This window comes from Bombina bombina, chromosome 3 (assembly GCF_027579735.1).
Source record: "Bombina bombina isolate aBomBom1 chromosome 3, aBomBom1.pri, whole genome shotgun sequence".
NCBI classification, from domain to species: Eukaryota; Metazoa; Chordata; class Amphibia; order Anura; family Bombinatoridae; genus Bombina; species Bombina bombina.
Window position 1 is genome coordinate 565,110,917 of NC_069501.1, and position 14,171 is coordinate 565,125,087.

The 14,171-nt window shown below is 39.1% G+C and overlaps 1 protein-coding gene across 1 annotated transcript in view; it reads left to right on the forward strand.

Annotated features, from left to right (window-relative positions):
* The window catches only part of DNAJC8 (DnaJ heat shock protein family (Hsp40) member C8), a 57,248-nt gene that overhangs the window by 37,048 nt on the left and 6,029 nt on the right, over window positions 1-14,171 (forward strand). The window contains exons 5-8 of the mRNA XM_053707114.1: window positions 93-187; window positions 8,951-9,022; window positions 9,637-9,728; window positions 10,881-10,956. Coding sequence (XP_053563089.1) covers window positions 93-187; window positions 8,951-9,022; window positions 9,637-9,728; window positions 10,881-10,956 — 335 coding nt within the window. The remainder of the gene's footprint in view (window positions 1-92; window positions 188-8,950; window positions 9,023-9,636; window positions 9,729-10,880; window positions 10,957-14,171) is intronic.

The following is a 14,171-nucleotide window of genomic DNA, read 5'->3' on the forward strand; positions in this document are numbered from 1 at the left end:
TTTAACCCCCATTTTGAATCCTGTTTTTGTTATCCTCTTTACCCCCATTCTTCTCTCATTTTAAATTTCCTTGTTCAACAATTTTATTTTAGCTGTTGACAAAGCATACAAACGTTTGTTGGACCAAGAGCAGAAGAAGAGAGCGCTTGATGTTATCCAAGCTGGGTTTGAATATATCGAACACATTGTAAGTATTAGTGTACTGAAATATCTTGTTAGCATATACACATCTAGCAAGATCACATTACTGAGTGAATGAAACCTGTACAGCACTCCCCAGATTTCTCAGAAGACCTGCACATATTTTAAAACATTATAGTATATCTTTATTTGCATTTATTTAACCAAAAGTTCTTCCTGCTTGATTCAAAGTCAGTTTAAACTTTATGTATTTTGTGTTTAAAAAATGTTTTTTGTGCCGTTTCACTTTTTCAACAGACTGGTGAAATTGTGATTAAATCAATTTGGAAACCTAACCTTTATAATCATGGGAAATAAAAATAGTTTGCGTTTGCCATTATTCAGGGAGGAAAAAAAAACTTATTAGGGGCTTAGCTTATAGTGTGACATGTAGGCATTTCACAGTTAAAGGGATATGAAATCCAAAACCATTTCCTGCCATGTGCTCCAAATACCTATCTAGGTATCTCTTCAACAAAGAATATCATGGGAACAAAGCAAATTTGATAATAGAAGTAATATGGAAACTGTTTTTAAAAATTGCATGCTCTCTCTGAATCACTAAAAAAAGTTTAGGTTTCATATCCCTTTTAATACATTTGGGAGAATATTAATTGTTAGTATATTACAACCCCTAAACACACTATCAAGAATTGTTTGAGAGGTGTATGTTAAACCCAGTATCTATATACAGTTATATGTAGAAAAATAAAAAGAACCAGCGCAATGTTCTGGGAGCCCTGGCTCAGCTCTCAAATCCCTAAGGTCACTCTTTTTACTACCCTTATTTAAAAAGTAGATTGGCAAGAGGAAGTTTAGGAATAGGCGGTATCCAGAAATTTGCAAACATGGAATATTTTATTCAGCCTCTGATTTCACAACTATTCTTTTTTTTTTCTTCCATTTTCTTCCTCATCTTTTATGGCTTGAGTTTCAAAGTCAATAAAAATCCCAAATATTTATGACCAGAACTATTGAGAGGACCTGAGACCTCAAGGAGAACCCACACACACTACCTAAACTTCACCGTTCAATTTCTATGCATTTCGCCTCATCAAAACCTAAGTATTCATTCCCACAACTCCCTAAATCTGTTCCTGTACATCTGTCAACTTTTTTCTATGCTGACTTCATTGCATATAGAGAATCCTATATTGGGATAGATGTCTAGTTTCACAAACATAACACTAGGATTACACAGTTTGTGGAAACTGATTTAATCCAATGTTCTCTTGTAGCATTTTAGTTGTAATAGAAATATTTGGAGTGTTGCAAAAGTTGTACAGAGTGTTATTTTAGCAGGCATTAAGAGAATTCTATAACAAATTTGTGTTTTTCAATAAATGCATTTTCTTCTGTTATGTGTGATCAGTCCACGGGTCATCATTACTTCTGGGATATAACTCCTCCCCAACAGGAAATGCAAGAGGATTCACCCAGCAGAGCTGCATACAGCTCCTCCCCTCTACGTCACTCCCAGTCATTCTCTTGCACCCAACGACTAGATAGGATGTGTGAGAGGACTATGGTGATTATACTTAGTTTTTATAACTTCAATCAAAAGTTTGTTATTTTACAATAGCACCGGAGCGTGTTATTGCCTCTCTGGCAGAGTTTGAAGAAGAATCTACCAGAGTTTTTACTATGATTTTAACCGGAGTAGTTAAGATCATATTGCTGTTTCTCGGCCATCTGAGGGAGGTAAAAGCTTCAGATCAGGGGACAGCGGGCAGATGAATCTGCATTGAGGTATGTAGCAGTTTTTATTTTCTGAATGGAATTGATGAGAAAATCCTGCCATACCGTTATAATGACATGTATGTATACTCTACACTTCAGTATTCTGGGGATGGTATTTCACTGGAATTACTCTGTTAAAAGTACATTAAACCTTTTAATAGGTATTTATTATGTTAAACGTTTTTGCTGGAATGTAGAATCGTTTGCATTTTCTGAGGTACTGAGTGAATAAATGTTTGGGCATTATTTTTCCACTTGGCAGTTGCTTGTTTTAATTGTGACAGTTTCGTTTCTCTCTCACTGCTGTGTGTGAGGGGGAGGGGCCGTTTTTGGCGCTCTTTGCTACGCATCAAAAATTTCCAGTCAGTTACTCTTGTATTTCCTGCATGATCCGGTTCATCTCTAACAGAACTCAGGGGTCTTCAAACTTCTTTGGAGGGAGGTAGATTCTCTCAGCAGAGCTGTGAGACTTATATATTGACTGTGATTAAAACGTTGCTCTGTAATTTTTATGCTTCAAATTTAATTATTGTTACTTTACTAATGGGAACAAACCTTTGCTAAAAGTTGTGTTGTTTTTAAGGATTGATGCTATAACTGTTCTTTGTCAGTTCATTATTTCAACTGTCATTTAATCGTTTAGTGCTTCTTTGAGGCACAGTACGTTTTTGTTAAATAAGATTATAACCAAGTTGCAAGTTTATTGCTAGTGTGTTAAACATGTCTGATTCAGAGGAAGATACCTGTGTCATTTGTTCCAATGCCAAGCTGGAGCCCAATAGAAATTTATGTACTAACTGTATTGATGCTACTTTAAATAAAAGCCAATCTGTACAAATTGAACAAATTTCACCAAACAGCGAGGGGAGAGTTATGCCGACTAACTCGCCTCACGTGTCAGTACCTGCATCTCCCGCCCGGGAGGTGCGTGATATTGTGGCGCCTAGTACATCTGGGCGGCCATTACAGATAACATTACAAGATATGGCTACTGTTATGACCGAAGTTTTGGCTAAATTACCAGAACTAAGAGGCAAGCGTGATCACTCTGGGGTGAGAACAGAGTGCGCTGATAATACTAGGGCCATGTCTGATACTGCGTCACAGCTTGCAGAGCATGAGGACGGAGAGCTTCATTCTGTGGGTGACGGTTCTGATCCAAACAGATTGGATTCAGATATTTCAAATTTTAAATTTAAATTGGAGAACCTTCGTGTATTACTAGGGGAGGTTTTAGCGGCTCTTAATGATTGTAACACTGTTGCAATACCAGAGAAATTGTGTAGGTTGGATAAATACTTTGCGGTACAGGCGAGTACTGACGTTTTTCCTATACCTAAGAGACTAACTGAAATTGTTACTAAGGAGTGGGATAGACCCGGTGTGCCGTTCTCACCCCCTCCAATATTTAGAAAGATGTTTCCAATAGACGCCACCACACGGGACTTATGGCAAACGGTCCCTAAGGTGGAGGGAGCAGTTTCTACTTTAGCTAAGCGTACCACTATCCCGGTGGAGGATAGCTGTGCTTTTTCAGATCCAATGGATAAAAAATTAGAGGGTTACCTTAAGAAAATGTTTGTTCAACAAGGTTTTATATTGCAACCCCTTGCATGCATCGCGCCGATTACGGCTGCGGCAGCATTTTGGATTGAGTCTCTGGAAGAGAACCTTAGTTCAGCTACGCTGGACGACATTACAGACAGGCTTAGAGTCCTTAAACTAGCTAATTCATTCATTTCGGAGGCCGTAGTACATTTAACCAAACTTACGGCTAAGAACTCAGGATTCGCCATTCAGGCACGTAGGGCGCTGTGGCTAAAATCCTGGTCAGCTGATGTAACTTCTAAGTCCAAATTACTTAATATACCTTTCAAGGGGCAAACTTTATTTGGGCCCGGTTTGAAAGAAATTATAGCTGACATTACAGGAGGGAAGGGCCACGCCCTGCCTCAAGACAAAGCCAAAGCTAAGGCTAGACAGTCTAATTTTCGTCCCTTTCGGAATTTCAAAGCAGGAGCAGCACCAACTTCCACTGCACCCAAACAGGAAGGAGCTGTTGCTCGTTACAGACAAGGCTGGAAACCTAACCAGTCCTGGAACAAGGGCAAGCAGGCCAGGAAACCTGCTGCTGCCCCAAAGACAGCATGAACCAAGGGCCCCCGATCCGGGACCGGATCTAGTGGGGGGCAGACTCTCTCTCTTCGCCCAGGCTTGGGCAAGAGATGTTCAGGATCCCTGGGCGCTAGAGATCATATCTCAGGGATACCTTCTAGACTTCAAATTCTCTCCCCCAAGAGGGAGATTTCATCTGTCAAGGTTGTCAACAAACCAGATAAAGAAAGAAGCGTTTCTACGCTGTGTACAAGATCTGTTATTAATGGGAGTGATCCATCCGGTTCCGCGGTCGGAACAAGGACAAGGGTTTTACTCAAACCTGTTTGTGGTTCCCAAAAAAGAGGGCACTTTCAGGCCAATCTTGGATTTAAAGATCCTAAACAAATTCCTAAGAGTTCCATCGTTCAAAATGGAAACTATTCGGACAATCTTACCCATGATCCAAAAGGGTCAGTACATGACCACAGTGGATTTAAAGGATGCTTACCTTCACATACCGATTCACAAAGATCATTACCGGTATCTAAGGTTTGCCTTCTTAGACAGGCATTACCAGTTTGTAGCTCTTCCATTCGGATTGGCTACGGCTCCAAGAATCTTCACAAAGGTTCTGGGTGCCCTTCTGGCGGTACTAAGACCGCGAGGAATTTCGGTAGCTCCGTACCTAGACGACATTCTGATACAAGCTTCAAGCTTTCAAACTGCCAAGTCTCATACAGAGTTAGTTCTGGCATTTCTAAGGTCGCATGGATGGAAAGTGAACGAAAAGAAGAGTTCTCTCTGTCCTCTCACAAGAGTTCCATTCTTGGGGACTCTTATAGATTCTGTAGAAATGAAGATTTATCTGACAGAAGACAGATTAACAAAGCTTCTAAATGCATGCCGTGTCCTTCATTCCATTCAACTCCCGTCAGTAGCTCAATGCATGGAGGTGGTCGGCTTAATGGTAGCAGCAATGGACATAGTACCCTTTGCACGTCTACATCTCAGACCGCTGCAATTGTGCATGCTGAGTCAGTGGAATGGGGATTACTCAGACTTGTCCCCTACTCTGAATCTGGATCAAGAGACCAGAAACTCTCTTCTATGGTGGCTTTCTCGGCCACATCTGTCCAGGGGGATGCCATTCAGCAGGCCGGACTGGACAATTGTAACAACAGACGCCAGCCTACTAGGTTGGGGCGCTGTCTGGAAGTCTCTGAAGGCTCAGGGACAATGGAGTCAGGAGGAAAGTCTCCTGCCAATAAACATTCTGGAATTGAGAGCAGTTCTCAATGCCCTTCTGGCTTGGCCCCAGTTAAAAACTCGGGGGTTCATCAGGTTTCAGTCGGACAACATCACGACTGTAGCTTACATCAACCATCAGGGAGGGACAAGAAGCTCCCTAGCAATGATGGAAGTATCAAAGATAATTCGCTGGGCAGAGTCTCACTCTTGCCACCTGTCAGCAATCCACATCCCGGGAGTGGAGAACTGGGAGGCGGATTTCTTGAGTCGCCAGACTTTTCATCCGGGGGAGTGGGAACTTCATCCGGAGGTCTTTGCCCAAATACTTCGACGTTGGGGCAAACCAGAGATAGATCTCATGGCGTCTCGCCAGAACGCCAAACTTCCTCGCTACGGGTCCAGATCCAGGGATCCGGGAGCGGTTCTGATAGATGCTTTGACAGCACCTTGGAACTTCGGGATGGCTTATGTTTTTCCATCCTTCCCGCTGCTTCCTCGATTGATTGCCAAAATCAAACAGGAGAGAGCATTAGTGATTCTAATAGCGCCTGCATGGCCACGCAGGACTTGGTATGCAGATCTAGTGGACATGTCATCCTGTCCGCCTTGGTCTCTACCTCTAAGACAGGACCTTCTGATACAGGGTCCATTCAAACATCAAAATCTAACTTCTCTGAAGCTGACTGCTTGGAAATTGAACGCTTGATTTTATCAAAACGTGGGTTTTCTGAGTCGGTTATTGATACCCTGATACAGGCTAGGAAGCCTGTTACCAGAAGGATTTACCATAAGATATGGCGTAAATACCTATACTGGTGCGAATCCAAAGGTTACTCCTGGAGTAAGGTTAGGATTCCTAGGATATTGTCCTTTCTACAAGAAGGTTTAGAAAAGGGTTTATCGGCTAGCTCATTAAAGGGACAGATCTCAGCTCTGTCCATCTTGTTACACAGGCGTCTGTCAGAAAATCCAGACGTCCAGGCCTTTTGTCAGGCTTTAGCTAGGATCAAACCTGTGTTTAAAACTGTTGCTCCGCCATGGAGTTTAAACCTTGTTCTTAACGTTCTACAAGGAGTTCCGTTTGAACCCCTTCATTCCATTGATATAAAGTTGTTATCTTGGAAAGTGTTATTTTTAATGGCTATTTCTTCGGCTCGGAGAGTCTCTGAGTTATCAGCTTTACGTTGTGATTCTCCTTATTTGATTTTTCATTCAGATAAGGTAGTTCTGCGTACAAAACCTGGGTTCTTACCTAAGGTAGTCACTAACAGGAACATCAATCAAGAGATCGTGGTGCCTTCCCTGTGCCCGAATCCTTCTTCAAAGAAGGAACGTCTTCTACACAATCTGGATGTAGTTCGTGCCCTCAAGTTCTACTTGCAGGCAACTAAGGATTTTCGACAAACGTCTTCCCTGTTTGTCGTGTACTCTGGTCAGAGGAGAGGTCATAAGGCTTCGGCTACCTCTCTCTCCTTCTGGCTTCGTAGCATAATTCGTTTAGCCTATGAGACTGCTGGACAGCAGCCTCCTGAAAGAATTACAGCTCATTCTACTAGAGCTGTGGCTTCCACTTGGGCCTTTAAGAATGAGGCCTCTGTTGAACAGATTTGCAAGGCTGCAACTTGGTCTTCGCTTCATACTTTTTCCAAATTTTACAAATTTGACACTTTTGCTTCTTCGGAGGCTATTTTTGGGAGAAAGGTTCTTCAGGCAGTGGTTCCTTCTGTATAATGAGCCTGCCTATCCCTCCCGTCATCCGTGTACTTTTGCTTTGGTATTGGTATCCCAGAAGTAATGATGACCCGTGGACTGATCACACATAACAGAAGAAAACATAATTTATGCTTACCTGATAAATTCCTTTCTTCTGTTGTGTGATCAGTCCACGGCCCGCCCTGTTTTTTTTAAGGCAGGTAAATATCTTTTAAATTATACTCCAGTCACCACTTCACCCTTGGTTTCTCCTTTCTCGTTGATTCTTGGTCGAATGACTGGGTGTGACGTAGAGGGGAGGAGCTGTATGCAGCTCTGCTGGGTGAATCCTCTTGCATTTCCTGTTGGGGAGGAGTTATATCCCAGAAGTAATGATGACCCGTGGACTGATCACACAACAGAAGAAAGGAATTTATCAGGTAAGCATAAATTATGTTTTTTTTTTAAATCGGATATTGGTATATATGGCTCTATTTTTAACTCTGAAATGTTACCTATTTTTATGCTAATGTGCATGTGGGATTAGAATCAAACCAATATCCTAATATATCTGGCGATTATCTCCTTTTGTTAAAGGGATATTGTAGCAGAGGCCGGTTTGGTTCCAGACCACCTCAATAAAGCAAATATCGCAACAAAGAGTCACACTAATTTTTGGGTTTCCCAGTGCATATAAAAGTTATGTTAACACTATATTGTCTAAAAAAAATGGGGGAAAAAATGTACATACCTTAATTTAAAAAAAACAAAAAAACTTTATTGCTGAAAAATGCTTACCATCATCTGAGCCTTCAGCGAGTCATGTATGTATATACCTGTTGGAAAAATTATACCTATAGACTTGCTTGACGCAGGGTTGCCACAAACCTTCAATTTGTATATAATTCAATATCTGCGAAGCACAATAAAACAAGGTACGTCTGTATTTGCTTTATCTAAAAGAGCATTTCAAAAAGCATTAAATGCTGCCCATGCATAATAGAACATTTTAATACAAAGTCTCATCTGGAGCCCTGTGTACTTTTGAAAGGGACAGTTGGAAAAACAAACTACTCTAGTGACACAGAGCAGTTATTTTTAATCACCACTGTCCCACTTAGTGTATTTAGCGTAAAAGACCTGATAGAAGCATTAAAGATGTGTCAAATTTATATTTGTGGATCAGCCAATCATTAACTGCAACAGTGTCCACTGATTGACTGATCCAATAATATGCATTTAGTTGGTGGTGCCTGGACTACTCGGGGTATGTACCTTTCTAGCGTTCTATAGGAAATGACAGTAAGAAGCATGGGTAACAAGTTAAAAATAATTTTCTCTAGTGATAATGCATACAATTTTTTTTATTGTCAGACGATCCAGGCTTCCAATTTCAAAGTTAAAAGTTTAATCTTTTATTTATGTAGTTATAGTTAAATACAGGTATTAACATCACTAACAGTGTCGGCAAACAGCACTGCCCATACGGCACTTCATTAGGGATAGACAGCTGTTCCCTAGTATCCTTTAAATAGGCTAAATCATTCACCCTTTTTCTACAGGTGAAAAACTCCAGTACAAATTTAAAGTGACACAAATTTGACTTCCATAAAAGCCTTCTATACACCATGTAGCAAAATTCATACACATTATACCGAAGTAGTTCCACATTAGAATACATTACCATACAATATTTAAAATTCTAAAGAACAATTTAAAAGAAATTAAATTGAATCAAAATATTTCACAGTAATTACTTATTACATGCATGATGTCATAGATCTTGAGAATCAGAAAAAAACACAGTAAGAATTAATTATAGTCTATCACTTTGTATTGTCTCTCTTTTAATTAATATTTATGTGAATATTAGAACCTTAATATTATACCTATGCAGTTATATAGCAAAGTTGAGTCTAGTGATATATTGGCTTATGTATTTCTAACTTATTTGTCTTTTTAATGATCATTTACCTGATGTTTTTTTTTATAGGTAAAAGAGAAAAAAAAACAGCTAAAAAAAGAAGGAAAACCGCAAGATGTTGAGGAAGATGATCCTATAGTTGTAAGTTCTATGCAGCATTTTGTGTTTTGGAGTAGGTTCATGACTTGCAGCAAAGAGAATGGAATCGTATATATGATTTATCAAACATTTTAAATTCCTTATTTTTTTATATTTATTAAGAATTGCATGTTTGTTTAAAAAAATAATAATCCTGGGCTGTAAATACGTCTGGCTCCTCCTCCTGCTGCAAAAGGTTGCCATATTCTGTAGTGTGTACCAAAAAGGTGTAAAGTGATGAAATACAAATACAGGGGGGATTAACTGATTCAACTATATAAATAGATAAATGAGATTGGTTTGACTTAGAAGACTTAACAGTCTACAGAATGTTCACTAAAGTAGATCATAAGAGGATTTTCTCCATTGTACTCCAGCTTTTTCCTTGTTTTCTTTTGCCTCAGGAATTGAGTGTTACTGGATCAACGTCATAAGCTTATTGGGAATTGTTAGGATGAGTTTATATTGCTATTTGTGCATAATAATTTCTCAGTGTTGCATGTTTAAATCCTCTTCAACCTTTTTTCCCTCTGATTCTCGACGCCTCTCAAGCAAGTCTTTTCAATACTACTGTGTTCCTTATAATTGAGTTTTGACATATATTTCCCCATGTTCAGTTTAAACAGGCTGTGTACAAGCAGACTATGAAGCTTTTTGCTGAACTGGAAATTAAAAGGAAAGAGCGAGAGGCAAAGGAAATGCATGAAAGGTTTGTAATAAATTTGTACATTAGCTTTGTGAGATGTAATTCATTTAGATGCTCAGCACATTGGTATCTATACTCTTCTATACATGCTGTGAAAAGTTTAAAGGGACAGTCTAGTCCAAAATAAACTTTCATGATTCAGATAGGGCATGTGATTTTAAACAACTTTCCAATTTACTTTTATGACCAATTTTGATTTGTTCTCTTGGTATTCTTAGTTGAAAGCTAAACCTAGTAGGCTCATATGCCAATTTTTTAGACCTTGAAGTCTGCCTCTTTTCTGAATGCATTATGATATTTTTTTCACCACTAGAGGGCATTGGTTCACGTGTGCCATATAGATAACATTGAGCTCACGCACCTAGGAGTCATGACTGATTGGCTAAAATTCAAGTCTGAAAAGAACTGAAATAAGGGGGCAGTCTGCAGAGGCTTAGATACAAGGTAATCACAGAGGTAAAAACTATATTAATATAACAGTGTTGGTTATGCAAAGCTGGGGAATGGGTAATAAAGGGATTATCTATCTTTTTAAACGATAAAAATTCTGGTTTAGACTGTCCCTTTAAGGTAACTCTCTTAAATGCTCCAGTTAAAAAAACAGTAAATACAGTAGATTTGCGTAATCGGCAAATGCATAATCAAGACAATGCAATAGCACTTATTCTGAACGTCAAATAAGTAGTAGATATATATTTTTTCTGACATAAGTCTATTTCCTCAACTCCTGTATCATGTGACAGCCATCAGCCAATCACAAATGCATGTAAGTATATTCTGTGAATTCTTGCACATTCTCAGTAGTAGCTGGTGACACAAAGTTTAAATATAAAAAGATTGCGCTCCTTTTATTAATGTAAGTAAATTGAAAAGTTGTTTAACATTACATGCTCTATCTGAATCATCAAAGCTTAATTTTGACTTGTGTCCCTTTTAATATCTAGTTTCTATGCCTTCTGTAAGTCTGTCTGTATAGCTCCTCCCAGTTATTTCTTACATCGCTACTCCATAGAATTCCTTCAACGGACAGCTCTTTGTAATTGCTTTTGTATGACAGTAACTCTTCTCTTCAGAGTACAAATCTGTGGAAATGGCTAGGCTTCTTGCAAATGTCACAATTTATTTTTAATGTTTAAATCTTTGTTTTAAATTTAGGAAAAGACAAAGAGAAGAAGAAATAGAAGCTCAAGAAAAAGCCAAACGGGAGAGAGAATGGCAGAAAAACTTTGAGGTACAATTTGTTGTGCAGACTGAGCACTGTTTTTTCTATCAAAGATCATATCATAGATGGGTAAAATGTTGACTGGCTTTCAGCTTGAAAGGGAATTTATATTTAACTATAAAGCAAGAAAACACACCACAATTCTGAATTTTTAGAAATATATAAAAAGGCCACTTTTATTACGAATAGCGTTAAAATAACCTGGACATAGTGTGGATGTGCAGATAATGAATCTTTCTTCTGTTGAAACAAAGATAGGGTCTGAGAACCCTATATAAGGTGCTATAAAAAAGGCAAGATATCCTAAATGGATGTGCGGACTCTGAGGTTAAAAAATTATACAAAACACATATGTATAAAGTGAGAACACTAAGAATCAATCTCTCTCAAACATACAACACCAATAAGCTGGTATGTCCATATATTTAACCAGTCCCAAAAAGAGTCCTATTGGGGTGGTGTGGTTCTTTAGTAATGCTGGATACTTGTATAACATACGTTCAGGTAAGGCAGCACTCTAACTTCACCATAGGTAGGCAGTTCTGAATATAACAAAGACAAGGAAAGAGGCATCGTATGTGTGAATCAATAACCAACTAGGTATAAGAACATGGAAAACACAGGGTACTCACATGGTGTAAAGGCACCCACTTGTGCCAATAGAGGCGGGCTAGTGTTTTGCAGCTAGCTGGACCAAGGCGATGTACTGGATATACCGGTGCGGTAACCCCCAGATGGAAGGCTGGGCTCAGGTGCTGCTTCACTCCCCAGGATAACAACCAGAGGAATGCAGGGGAGGTTTAGCCATAAAACTCCCAAGGTAGCGTAGTAAAATATGCACACAGCAATATGAGATATTCTAAAAAGCTTTCCAAACTTGTTTAATGACACAATAAGAACAAAGTTAAAAACAGCTCATGCTAAAATAAGTGCATAAATAAAACAATGCAATGCGTTTCACAGGCATAATTTTTTTTTTTTACCCTTTTATATAGGGCTACACTACCCAAACAAAATAAGTATAGACCCCCCCTTACAATTAGTATACAAACCAATCAGGACACCCTTTGTCTCATTAGTAAAAAATTGTCACACCTGTGTATTTTAAAAACTATTTGGTTCCCATATCTGAATCATGCAAGTGCATTCAAGAACATGATTAGAATTAAACTAGTTATTCTAATAACGCAATACATTTTAAATAATATTACCAATGTAGTCGCAACCATACTAGCCATGATTTATGACAAATACTACCGTTGTTAGCTGTAAGAACGATGCAATATACATGCTTTGTGCACCTGTATTAATGTGTTAAACCAAACATCGCATATGTTGGCGTATTCTCATGAATCCCCGAAGGATACGTTGTATCGAAATGGATGATTAGTACGTCACTGCTCTAAGGACCTCATTAGACCGTTAGTGTGATAGTTGCTACCAATCCCCATGGGAGCTTAAAACACCCTCCCACGTCACCTGTCCATGTCAATAAACTAGTGGGTTACAGACTAAAACGTTCTTTTAATTAGCAAGGAATGCTAGTCCATATTCATGACATACAGTGGATATAAAAGTCTACACACCCCTGTTAAAATAGCAGGTTTCTGTGATGTAAAACTGGGGATGTAGCTGTGTTCAGAATTAAGCAATCACATTCAAAATCATGTTAAATAGGAGTCGGCATACACCTGCCATCATTTAAAGTGCCTCTTATTAACCCCAAATAAAGTTCAGCTGCTCTAGTTGGTCTTTCCTGACATTTTCTTAGTCGCATCCCACAGCAAAAGCCATGGTCCACAGAGAGCTTCCAAAGCATCAGAGGGATCTCATTGTTAAAAGGTATCAGTCAGGAGAAGGGTACAAAATAATTCCCAAGCCATTAGATATACCATGGAACACAGTGAAGACAGTAGTCATCAAGTGGAGAAAATATGGCACAACAGTGACATTACCAAGAACTAGACATCCTTCCAAAATTGATGAAAAGACGAGAAGAAAACTGGTCTGGGAGGCTACCAAGAGGCCTACAGCAACATTAAAGGAGCTGCAGGAATATCTGGCAAGTACTGGCTGTGTGGTACATGTGACAAAAATCTCACGTATTCTTCATATGTCTGGGCTATGGGGTAGAGTGGCAAGACGAAAGCCTTTTCTTAGGAAGAAAAACATCCAAGCCAGGCTACATTTTGCAAAAACGCATCTGAAGTCTCCCAAAAGCATGTAGGAAAAGGTGTTCTGGTCTGATGAAACCAAGGTTGAACTTTTTGGCCATAATTCCAAGAGATATGTTTGGCGCAAAAACACTGCACATCACCAAAAGAACACCATACCCACAGTGAAGCATGGTGGTGGCAGCATCATGCTTTGGGGCTGTTTTTCTTCATCTGGGGCCTTAGTTAAAGGGACACTCAAGTCAAATTTAAACTTCATGATTCAGATACAGCATGCAATTTTAAACAACTTTCCAATTTACTTCCATTAACAAAATGTGCATAGTCTTTTAATATTTACACTTTGAGTCACCAGCTCTTACTGAGCATGTGCAAGAGTTCACAGCATATACGTATATGCATTTGTGATTGGCTGATGGCTGTCACATGATACAGTGGGAGTGGAAAAAGACATAACTTTGCAATTTATTTTAAAAAATATTTTACTCATTTGAAGCTCAGACTAAGTGCTATTGCATTGTCTACTTATCATGCATTTGTTGATTATGCAAATCTACTGTGTTGACTGGTCCTTTACGCTAGAGGGAATTATGAACAGTTCCAAATACCAGTCAATATTGGCACAAAACCTTCAGGCTTCTGCTAGAAAGCTGAACATGAAGAGGAACTTCATCTTTCATTATGACAATGACCCAAAGCATACATCCAAATCAACAAAGGAATGGCTTCACCAGAAGAAGATTAAAGTTTTGGAATGACCCAGCCAGAGCCCAGACCTGAATCCAATCGAAAATCTGTGGGGTGATCTGAAGAGGGCTATGCACAGGAGATGCCCTCTCAATCTGACAGATTTGGAGTGTTTTTGCAATGAAGAGTGGGCAAATCTTGCCAAGTAAAAATGTGCCATGCTGATAGACTCATACCGAAAAAGACTGAGTGCTGTAATAAAATCAAAAGGTGCTTCAACAAAGTATTAGTTTAAGGGTGTGCACACTTATGCAACCATATTTTATTTGTATATTTTTTCTTCCCTCTACCTAAAAGATTTCA